At 40.7% G+C, this 11,668-nt stretch overlaps 2 protein-coding genes across 5 annotated transcripts in view; one reads left to right on the top strand and one right to left on the bottom strand.

Moving 5' to 3' along the window:
- The window catches only part of LOC109955829 (transcription initiation factor TFIID subunit 4), a 107,297-nt gene extending 100,404 nt beyond the window's left edge, over positions 1–6,893 (bottom strand). For both annotated transcript variants that reach the window (XM_020592358.1, XM_020592359.1), the window contains exons 1-2: positions 5,499–6,893; positions 2,855–3,015 (exon numbers count right to left, since the gene is read on the bottom strand). In XM_020592358.1, the coding sequence (XP_020448014.1) occupies positions 2,855–3,015; positions 5,499–6,876 (1,539 nt within the window). In that variant the 5' untranslated portion in view covers positions 6,877–6,893. The remainder of the gene's footprint in view (positions 1–2,854; positions 3,016–5,498) is intronic.
- A 611-nt stretch (positions 6,894–7,504) lies between these two features.
- The window catches only part of lsm14ab (LSM14A mRNA processing body assembly factor b), an 8,275-nt gene continuing 4,111 nt past the window's right edge, over positions 7,505–11,668 (top strand). For 2 of the 3 annotated variants that reach the window (XM_020592453.1, XM_020592452.1), the window contains exons 1-5: positions 7,505–7,839; positions 8,483–8,646; positions 9,893–10,043; positions 10,816–11,010; positions 11,230–11,310. In XM_020592453.1, coding sequence (XP_020448109.1) covers positions 7,716–7,839; positions 8,483–8,646; positions 9,893–10,043; positions 10,816–11,010; positions 11,230–11,310 — 715 coding nt within the window. In that variant the 5' untranslated portion in view covers positions 7,505–7,715. The remainder of the gene's footprint in view (positions 7,840–8,482; positions 8,647–9,892; positions 10,044–10,815; positions 11,011–11,229; positions 11,311–11,668) is intronic. The other variant, XM_020592454.1, reaches the window with a different exon arrangement.

The raw sequence follows: 11,668 nt of genomic DNA, 5'->3' as shown, positions 1-11,668 counted from the left end.
TTTTGTAGACATCATCCTTTGTTTCCTTGGTTTGTATTTTCTGTTCACCCATGGCTGCTTTAATCACATCCACATCTCGCTGGGTAAACTGCAAACTCGTTTTTATCTCCTGTATTTCTCTGGTCATGTCGTCGAGTCTCTTGTTATTTGTCTCCATAAGTAGTTGCACAAAACCTTTGAAGTTGTCTTGTTGTTGGCTCAACAGTGCAGTGTACATCTGCTTCTGCTGACTCAACATCTCTGTTACTTGCGCTGCTGAAATATAATCCTCTTCTGCTTCAACATCCTCGTTCCCTTCTGATTTATTAGCTCTTTTCCCTCTTGGAGGCATTTTAATAGTTGTAGAATTTGTTCAAAGACTTGAAAATGTAGAAGATGTGAAAAATCGTAGAACAGACAAGAGGAGCAGTAAAGACGTCTGCTCGCGCTTGCAACCCGGAAATCTTTTTATCCCTTGTTTCCTTCTGTAACTTCTGTATCCTTACTATGATACCTAGATGTCTGAAACTGCATATAGAATGATGCGGTAACATACAGTATGCTTTTTGAAAACTTTGATTCTTTTATTTTTATTCTACTTTATTAATCCTCATATTGAAAACCACTTTCTGCACTGAGCTTAAACAGGGCAGCCATTCTTTGATGCCACATCCAATTATAAGAGCAAGGCTTTGATTAGAATTCTGAGGCTAAAAAACTGTTACAAAAGATATGTGCATCTTATTTTTAAATGTGTCAATGCTTGTTTTGCAACAAAATGGTTGCTGCTAGAAAGTGACATGATCTTCCAATCTAAATTACTTTATAAATTAAACATGACTAACCTGAAAAGACATGATATTGTCTAATTAAAGTTATGTTCTACTTGTATCTGTTATTCATCTGGTTAGGGTATTGGATGTCATTTCAGCACCAAGAACTGTCCATAGTTCAACCTATGTGATCAAACTTTGTTCTCTGATATACTGAGGACACAGAGATCTACTGTGCCATTTTGACTTTGATTGTTGGATGTATCAAAATGTCTTGCAGCACCATCTGAACAAAAGAGAGACTGTCTTACTTGGTCCTTTCAAAAACACTTCATGCTGGACTGTTTCTACAGGTTTAAAACAATGGAGGCTGGTACATTTCTAGATGTGCACAGATGTGCTTAGAACATTTTGTCAGTACATGTTAGCGGAACTGTATATCACTGTGACATCCCAGTAGCACGTAATAAATCATGTGGTGAAAGTTACCTGTTCTAAATATTTAGGAGCAGCGGGCAGCCCAAATAGCACCCAGGGACCATCTCCAAACTTGAGGCCAGTTCCCCTTTTTAAAGGCACGGGGAACAGTATTTCTTAGGCTGCATTCAGAGAGACATTTTCCTACACTGAAACAAGGCAGGAGGCTGCACTGGTGTGGGTGCACAAGTGAGACAATGAAATAAGATCTGGGAAGTCCTGTGGAGGATTTATATGTTTAAAGCTTTTTAGACAATACAAGGCACAGTGGTTTGTAATACTCACAAACAGGACTATACAACTCTGGAAAATCATCAGAGCTGAATCTGTTTTATTTTTGGCTGTGACCGTCTTGAGGCAAACAGCACATATATGGCATTCACGTTACTAAGCAAGATACTGGGAATGTGTGCTTGAATACACAATAGGTATACATCTTGCTGGATGATATCACATTACGCTGCAGAAAAAGTTAAACAAGAATCAACTTTTTTTCTGCACAAGGTTGTGTCATTTTGGCAGCACCCCCTGTGGCGCCAGTCTCCACTGCGCAACACAGTTACCCCGCCCAAATGAATAATAAAGGCTGCATTTTTCATGCAAATTTAAAGTCTGTCTGAATGTGGGCTAATACCTTCATTTATGTCTTTTGGTATGGGAGAAGATCTATGGGGAAAACATGCAAAGGCCACACAGAACAGACCAGGGATGACATTCACACTCACAACATTGCCAGGAGATAATGCTAGCCACTGTGCTGCCTAAATAACTCATAAACAAAAATGTATTTAATTCTATATATAGGAGCAGGGAAAAGAATATGTGATTTGATCCAATCCACAGGATCTGAACTGACCTGTATTTTTCAATACATTGTATTGGCTACATAAAGCTATGTTCTCTGTTAAACCAGCTTCAGAAAATTTAACTGTTTTATACACATGCTCTATTTTTGCCAGATGAGCTCAAGTCCCTGGCATTTTATACACTGTGTATAAATGGTTGGTAACAAATTTAAACTACATGATAAATTAGTATTAAATCATACATTTGAAGTGTTTATCACAGTAGAGAAGGTTAATTATGGTTGCAAATTTAGTGACACAAGCCTCATTCACAAATGGTGCAGTGTCACAAAGTCTTTTCCATCAGGCAGCAAAAGAATTTACAAATGATCCAGATGACGGCCCTCCTCATCTACTAAGACAAGAGTTCTTATTGCAAAGAAATAAGAAAGAGAAAAATAAGATCACCCTACATCTGATTTACAAAACATGCACAGACCACGGTTTTGTTTCTACCCACAATGAAAATCACAAATTTAAGATTAAATCTCTGGAAAGGAATATTTCACAAGTAAATTGTATGCAACATATACACACAAACAAATCAGATGATCCATCATCTGTACAGTGACAGGAAACAAAAATGAAACAAAACCAGGGATACAATAAATACAACCAGACATGTATTTGCATAGCACAGTTCTTTACCCTGTCTCACATCTGCTTCTTTTCTCCCTGTCTAGCTATAAAGAAACATTATATGAGCAGTAGAAATGTGTGATTCCTTACTGAAAGTCTACAGGTGGTAGCTACCATGTGGGTTCTGTAGAACAGTCTCACCTGTGGAGTTGTAACTCTGAAAGATGCTCCTGTGGTAGGTGTGGCAGGTCGTGGAGAGATGTTGTTCTGAGCCTGGGCCTGAGCTTGAGCCTGAGCTTGAGCCAAAGCCTGCTGAGGAACCATTACCAGCTGGCCCAACTCAGTACGCACCAGCACCATTCCTGAAGAACAATGGGACAACAACATTATATGGATAGAAAGTCACTTTCGGCTTTTCCTGTTTAGGGGTCGCCACAGCGAATCGTCACACTGACGACTCGCATGTTGACATTTGGCACGTGTTTTACGCCAGATGCCCTTCCTGACGCAACCCTGATTCGAACCTGGGCCGCAGCGGCAAGAGCGCTGCGCCTTAACCACTAGCCTAACAACATTATATGGATAACACATTATAATATCACAGTCACTGAAAGATAATAAACCAACAGCTAGTCAAATGCTGATACATTTTGTATCTGTATACTTGGGCATTCTGTTGACCACCAGCACACATAACCAAGTATCATCACAAAGGAGGTCTGCATTCTAAAGCCCATACTAGCAAATGTGCTAAACAAGCAGCCAGTGTGAATGCAATGTAAAACCAAACAAGCAAACTTTAGGAAAAAACTATGACAAAAATGAACAAAGTGTGAGGCAGTAAATAATCAACATAAGAGACTGCTTGATTACCACTTTAAATGGCACCAAACAGAAGCTAATGATTAGGCTATGTTCAGTGCATTGGGATTGGATGGTGACTGGTGTAATGCCATAACAACAGAAAACACATACTTCTGAAGTATTTGGAAAGTGTCAGTTAAAACTGTGTAACAAGACACCTTAAGTAGTCTTGAGTCAAATATTTAAATACACATAATTGTATAAAAAACTGCAATTAACCACAGAAACTGCACATTGCCTTGTGTTACATCCTAACCGTGGGTGAAACAGGCTTAGCAAAGACATAAAAGGACAATAAACAAAAGCTTGTTGCAAGCAGTCACAGAATAGGTGACAATACACCCTGCAGGGTCCTATTGTTGACTTTTTTCACCTGTTATTTAGATCCATCAGGAATCTAATTTTATCTGTACTGTATGATTGCTTATTTCTTTGCACTATAATACTGTTTAAAATGTGATTTTGAAACATTAGCATTCCAAGAAAAGATCTACACCTTGCTGTTTATCATACTAATTAACAAATGACAATGTGGGGGTTAGGAACTTGATTGAAGGTGTTATCATGCACTAATTAAATAGAGGCCTTGCTCTTTCCAAAAGGCTGGGGTTGCACTTCAGGTTAAGATTAAATGCTTTATTACACATTTGTTTATAAAGGCCATAGAGAGGTTAATAGCATATCTGACTGTGTCATTATTTGAGGTGAGGTGACTCAGAATAACATCCATGACAACACAGCAGGGCAGCACGCAAACTATTCTGACCAGTGTCCACAGTTATTACCTGCTATTTTTACTCTATAACAGAATACCAGCTTCTTGGAAGTTACTACCTGCAGAATATGGTGGCTGTACTGGGGCGTCCGAAATGCTGCAGTATTTACTGTACGTGGAAGTCGACAGGCCCTAACTTAATAAGTTGCTATTTCTCACGAAGCAGTAATACTATGCCAGTAAAAGTAATGCCACTGTATTTTAATCAGGTACCACTTTTCAAAAAGTAGCACCACCTTTCTGTTGTCATCAAACACCTAATGATATTCTGTCACCTTGTACAACCTCAAGTAGCCATAGTATGTAATTTAGTGTCTTGATGCACTATGGGTAAACATTTCACATTGCTGATGTGTTTGCACAAACATAAAGACAAATTCCTCCATATATTGTGTATTTGGCAAATGAAAAGCTTCTAATTACTGGTCTTAGAAATGCTGTTGTGAAAAGTGTGAAACTTTGGTGACAGTTCCATAATTAGCCACCATTCACCAAGTTACTGTAGCAGATTAAAATGTTTTTAAGTGCCTGTTTGAGCATGTGGCATTTTATTAGTAGTATGTGCTTTGTATGTGTTTGTGATCACACTGGTGGTCATCTATATGATTCCATTGGAAAGAGCCCTGTCCTCTCCTGACAGGACCCAATAAACCATTCACCTTGAGCTTTAAGTGTAGCAGCATGGCCACATCAAGGTGTTTTTCTTGTGAGCAAAAACACTCTCTTATGGAGACTTAAATCAAATATTTCAGCATCAGCTAGATTACTGAAATGTACAGATACATTTTATTTGATATTGTTTCAGTGAAAACTTCATGCAAAGTGTGTCTCATTTCTAAAAATTCCATTTACAGTTGTGGCTTCCTGATGTATGTAAATGATGCTTTGTCTAAATTTAATACTGTTGCACAACAGCATAGCACTGTTTGATTCCCACTGGGTCCATCCATGTTAAAACTCTCTGCAGCTACTATGAATACATGCATATATCAAAAGGCACATTTTACCTCAGCAGCAGGCACCATCCTATAAAACTTACAATATGCACACAGGATAACTTGGAATAACCAACCTGGATGTCACCTCATCATACTGAAGACACAGCATCATACTGACAAACACACTACTAAGCCTCAGGAAAGAGTATTATACCACAGGTGTAAACAACACCCTCCTGTTGCTCTTCTGCGCTCCTGCAAACCTTACCCGGTGGGATGGTAAACCCAGGGGGCAGCTGAATGGTCGTCTGCTGTTGAGGTGGTCTGACAATCAACTGGGGGGCTACGATCCTTTGAGGTGCTGTAAGTCCAGGACGGGGCTGAGGCTGTGCAGAGGTGGCCACAGTGGGTGTTGGAGAGGGCGCTGTGGGCCTGATCATGCTAATAGTAGTAGTCACTGATGTAGTTTGACCAGTTCCACATACAGAACTAGTGGCCACCCCTATAACACAAGCATCAGCTGTGGCAGAGCTCAGAGGCTGGGTTAGTGTTGTAGTGACTGTAGCTGCTGCTGCTGCTGCTGCTGCTGTGGTTGTAGATGGTGTGACAACAGAAGATGCAGAGGAAACAGTGTTTATTACAGAATTGACACTAGCAGTCGGGCTTGACATTACAATTTTGGGTTGACAACCGTCTGTTTTGGAAGTCCCTGTGTCTGTGACCGTTTTGCTGTGGTTCTCAGGTGAAGATGAAGTGGTGACGGGTCCTATGCGAGCGCCTTGCTGGACCAAGGCCGAAACATTGGTCCCGTTGCCGTTCTGGGCTATACTGGCTACAATATGATTCGGGAGTCTGTGTAAGGCAATGGTAGGAGTCCCTCGGTCGAGAGCAATAGCCGACTGACCTACAGGCAGGCTAGCGTTAGATAAGGTGAAAGTCGAAGTGTTAATAGAGGATGTCGCCGGTCGAGAAGAGTTTACTATAGTTGCACCGGTATCCACAGAGCTAGCATTTTCAACCACTGCTGTGGTGCTGTTCCTCCTCGTCGTTACAGCTGCGCCGTTCAAAGTCTTTATCCGAGCCGAAGTGCTCCTTCGTGGTGTGGATATGCGTTTTCTCGGTGGACTGGCTTCCGTTGACGTCTCACCTGTCCCCGGGGAATCCTTAGAGCCACGGCTGGATGTGGTGCTGATGCTGGCTGGCAGAGATGCCAATGTTGACACACCAGATGCAGTCAGTGTTGTGATGGATGCTCCATGTGATTGTGAACCGCTGCTAGTAGCGTTCACGCAGACAGCCAAAGTGGTGGAAGGCTCGCCAAAAGGAGGGGTGCAGCCCAGAGAAGGAGATGTGACCGTTTTATCCGGGCTAACGTCTTTAGAGTTGATCTCCTGGTGCATCTCAGGTTTATTACGCCGTCCTTGTTGTTGTTCTAGTGTTGTTGTGCCCACTGGAGCTGGTAGCGTTTTCCCTAAGTGATGGTTAGCGGGGGCCACTGAGCCAGCACCTCCGTTTTCGTCTGTTTTACCTGCTGGGTTGCTTTGACCAGCAAGCTGTGACTCCAATGAGCCCACTAGGTCGCTCACAGCTTTTTCATCCACCTCTGAAAAGAGCATATCTTCCAGGGGGTCGGAGGCGCCCGCCATCTCTGACAAATAGCGCTTTTAATTTTTTTTTTTTTTTTTTTTTTTTTAACAGTGCGCCTGCGTGTTACTATGCATTGTGGGAATGAATCTGACGTCATCTGATGGAAGGGACATCCTAGTTTTTTTTTTTTTTCAGGTCTAATTTAGTGGAGTATAATGAGTAACTGTTGTAACGGTGCAAGTATCATAAAGCCAGACAACTATCCCGTATAATATACTGTATGTTGCTCCATAGACATTTCATTGTAGGTAGCTATGTTTCACTGTTTCTAATTAAAAATAATGCAGTTCAATGTGGACAAATCATGCCGAATACATTGTTATCTAAAAATCTAATCTCTGGCAATGTAGGGGTAGGGTGTAGAGGGAAAACCCTGTGTACTATCGTGATATAAAATGGATAAATCTCAAACATTTTATAGGCACCCCGCAATTAATTGAGTCGTTTTCTTCCCCCAAAACAATCCTTAAAGTTGACACAACTACATGTGTAGTCAAGACATTACTGAATTTGCCATGTTTCTACCAGCTCACTTCTTGCAGTAAAAAAATAAAATAAAATAAAATAAACAGGTAGAAGTGACCCAAAGGGGAGGCAACTTTAGAAGAATGAGCCACAGCCTTTTTCCCATCATCCTTAGCGGCGGGCGAAGGAAAATGAAAACGGCCATGTCGTGGTAGAAATCACTTCAGAGGCGTATGAGTGTGACTCACGGTATAACTGGCCAGTTCATTTAATGTAGCTTTAAAACTACAGCTCTGAAAAGAACACATCTGCTCTCTTGTTTGACAGAAAACATATTCTGTGACAGTAAGTGCATTTAAATTAGGGGCCCAGCATGAGCGGAGGAGGGACGCCGTACATTGGCAGTAAGATTAGCCTCATCTCCAAGGCCGAGATCCGCTATGAAGGAATTTTGTACACCATTGACACTGAAAACTCGACAGTAGCTCTTGCTAAAGGTAAGTTAAATAACCAAGAACTGGACTGTAGTTGTCAGTGGAGTAACATGCACACTGGAAAAGTGTTACGCTGTAGAAAATAAAGTTAATTTCAGCCTGGTTAGCTAGCTTTTTAGCCAACTAGTAGCTAAGTGGTGCTGCCATTCAGCTCTGTGTCCTTTGTTTACGTCGTTATGTTTGGCTGAAGATTAAATATGTGCTTCTTACTACTGAGTACTACTTGTATAGTAGAAAGTAAATGGCATGCTGCTAATCATGTTTCTAATAATTGTATTTACGGGTTATTAGCTAAGACATATATTTAAGTTTTTATTATGAAAGTGTGTTAAGTGAACTTATGTAACGTAACGTTACTCACCTGTCAGCGCGCCATGACTATAGGTACATATCCTAATAATACAAACCTGACAAATGTGTTAATTTGTGTCGTTATTACAGTTTGGTTCTTCAAAAGCCTTTTTAACATTTGCCCAGAATGAAAATTAACCTTCTAGCTAGCCCAGGCTCATTTTCCCTTTTTTTTTTTTGAGAAACAGTAAATTTAAACGGTATCCTTGTTAAAGCAGACGTAAGATCTGCTCAGCTTCAATACAAAGCCCAATACTGTCAAAAAATGTAGCTGTTTTGTTAACTTTCCCAACAGTTCGCTCTTTCGGCACTGAAGATCGGCCCACTGACAGGCCTATTCCACCTCGTGAGGAAGTGTTTGAGTACATCATCTTCCGAGGAAGTGATATAAAAGACCTAACAGTATGTGAGCCACCCAAATCCACTAGCACCTTGCCTCAGGACCCTGCCATAGTTCAGGTAAATGCATTTGTGCTCATCCTTCTGCTATAAAAATGGATGCATGTATGGCAGAAATTCTCAGTATTTGCTATAAAACTCATAGGATTTTTTTTACTGAAACTCAGGTTTATGGTTATTTGAAACCAAGGCCTTGCTGTTAATTCTAATTGATGCAAGGCCTTTTCACAGAATACATGTTGACATGTCACAAAGGAAATAGCACAGGTGAAAATAATTCAATTAATGATAGCACTTCTTTTCAGGATCCTGTTATGCTGACCAGCTATCACAGCTTAATGCAATGTTTAAGTATGTTAGGTATTTTTAGTCAGATAGATATTGGATAGATACTTTATGTATTAGAAATGTTTAGTGGAGATAGGATGTCTAGTTAGACTGTTAAATGCTTAGTCATGCTCATGAGTTTCTACAGGGTACATCTGGTCAAGGATACCTAGAGAGAAGAGTTGATGACTGTCAGCAGACAGGGTGTTTAATATTATTATTATGACGTGTATAACTGTAGCCTTAGCCATAATATGTTCTTATGTTTAAGTCACGACATGTTACTAGAGGTCGTGTGAGAATGTTTTTAGTTACACACCACTTAATCAACACACACACACACATTGATTTGCTTCATGTTTTGACTACTGCTATGACCAGCTGCAAAGCTGGTAACAGAGACGTCCCGGTTGACGTTTCTGTGCAGTATGGGGCTAGCCCAACCGAGGGGATATAATGTATAGGCCTGGTGGGTTCAGGGTCTTTCATCTTACATCTGCCTGTGAGCAGTTTGGAGGTGGAAGATACCTGAGCGTGTAATGTTAATTTTACCTGTGATCCTTTGAATAAATCAGCACTGTTTTGAAGTTACTTGGACTGTCTCGTCTCTCAGAGTTAGTAATGGTAAGAAGAACCGTATCCTGCAACTAGAACAGAGCCATCATTAAGGTTATTATTATTAACACATGTTTTACCCAAAGTGACAGTTCAAAATGTCTGCTGTGAAGTTTTCACTTAACGGACACATGGACAACACAGGCAAACTTTCAGTTGCAGTTTAGGTATCTCTGTCGGTATGTTTAATAAGACTGAACTTCATACAACTTCTCTTTTCAGAAGAACTTTAAATCATGGTAATTCATTATAAGAATTTTGAACTAAGAACACAGTTTTACAACTGCTGGTTAGTTAGAAAGTGCTGTTTTTAGCAGTCACTGTGGTCAGGGTTTGTGAATTGACTGTGTATTTGTTTTTGTAGTCTTCTATTGGATCCACCAATGTGGGGCCAGCATCATCGTTCCAGTCTACAGGGTCCTATGCGCCTTTCAGCAGAGCCCCTGTCCCACCTTACAACCAGTTTGGTGTTACACCCCTTGCAGCTCAGCAGTTTGGGTCTGTTGGAGAAGGAGGTAGGAGCCGTTCTTGTTCCAAAGTGTCTATTCACTTCAATGGGAAATGTGTCAAGACTTGTGACTGGTAATGTGTGGGAGATTTTGGACCATCATGTTAGACAAGGTGCATTGAAGCTGTTTGTACTAAGACACTTTGTGTTGATTTTTCCTTTCATTTGTCACCTCACCTGTCTGTAGGTGGTATAGAACAATGTAACAATTAGAAGCTGAAGGATTTTACATTCATTTCCATGATTAATCAAAATCCTGAAAATTTTCAGAAAAGACTTTTAAGGAAGATATGTGTTTGGGGCAACACACAATTCCTGTTGGTTTGACTAAAGCACAGCATTGTGTTGTCTTGAACTGTGAACAGTGCAGGCAGCTGTACAGCACACTTCTAATATACTGTTCTATTGAAGCTTGGACATTTGAAATTGCTCTAAGGAGGAAGTATTTATACCAGCATGATAGGGATTTAGTCACTAAACACATACTGCATTTTTGTCTTTGTTGTAAAACTATTGTATTGTTTGAGCAATCACACTTTATCACCTCTAATAAGACCAAAGACTGCATATTTGCTGTTTTTGGCCTTATTGGATATTAAATGTGTTCAGTGCCACTATAATGAATTAGCCTTCTTGTTCAGAGTTACATTAATTATTTCTCAGTATTGACATTCAGATAATGCTGCATGACTCAAAATGCCTGCTTTAAGACAAACTGCACTGCCTCTGATTTTTAAGGTAATTACAAAGTTTGGACCTCACTTTGATGTTTTCTGCAGGGCACACTACTCCCCAGCTGGACTCTTTAGCAAAAAGTTCTACCCTGGAGCAGGCAGTGCAGACCCCACCACCAGCTGCCCCAGCCCCACCTGCACCTGTGGGACAGAGGAGTCAGGTGGGAACAGCAGCTCCTAGACCCACCAGCAGCACCACTGGCAGCCAGAAGCCCCCAGATCTTCTGGAGCAGGGAAAAGGTAACAGCTGCCAGGCTTCTTGTGGTAAATGTTCACACCGGTACAGGTCCATCCAGAGTACCATTACGTTATGTGAGGTTGCATTCAAATTAAGAATGAAGCTTCAGTTTGAACATTGTTCAAAAATGTTTTTTTGAAACATGACAGTCCTAGTTTCTGATAGCTCACTGCCAGTTTAGCTCGAGTTAAACTGATGCCAGTGTCACCTTTGCCGTTCAGCTCCTGAGGTTCAGAAAGTGTCACAGCCAGATAATGAACAAGGTGCTGCTGAAAACCGGGATCCCAGCAAGCACCAAGGTGGTAAGTCATTTGCAGTGTCAATTAATCATAGCCAAAACGCACCTATATCCATCTGCTGAAATGTTCATGTGTTTTTATCATCTGTTGGATCTTTATGGGTTGTTAATACATACTATGAAGATTTACAGTTAAGAAATCAATAGATTTATCTGAGATGACTTAGTGGATGAAATTTCAACTGTAATTTAATTCCTTGGTCTTTCTAGGTGTTGTAAATGATCTTATACTTGTATAGAGCCTTTCTACGCTTTACAGCACACACTTTAGAGCACTTTCACACTATTTGGCCATTCACCCATTCACACTCACAAACGCTCACACATTCACACACTGGTGTTGTCACCGGGAGAAACTGAGA

This window comes from Monopterus albus, unplaced genomic scaffold (assembly GCF_001952655.1).
Source record: "Monopterus albus unplaced genomic scaffold, M_albus_1.0 scaffold17.1, whole genome shotgun sequence".
Taxonomy (NCBI): Eukaryota; Metazoa; Chordata; class Actinopteri; order Synbranchiformes; family Synbranchidae; genus Monopterus; species Monopterus albus.
The sequence above is the reverse complement of the archived record's forward strand: the minus strand, read 5'-3'. Positions and strand labels throughout refer to the sequence as shown.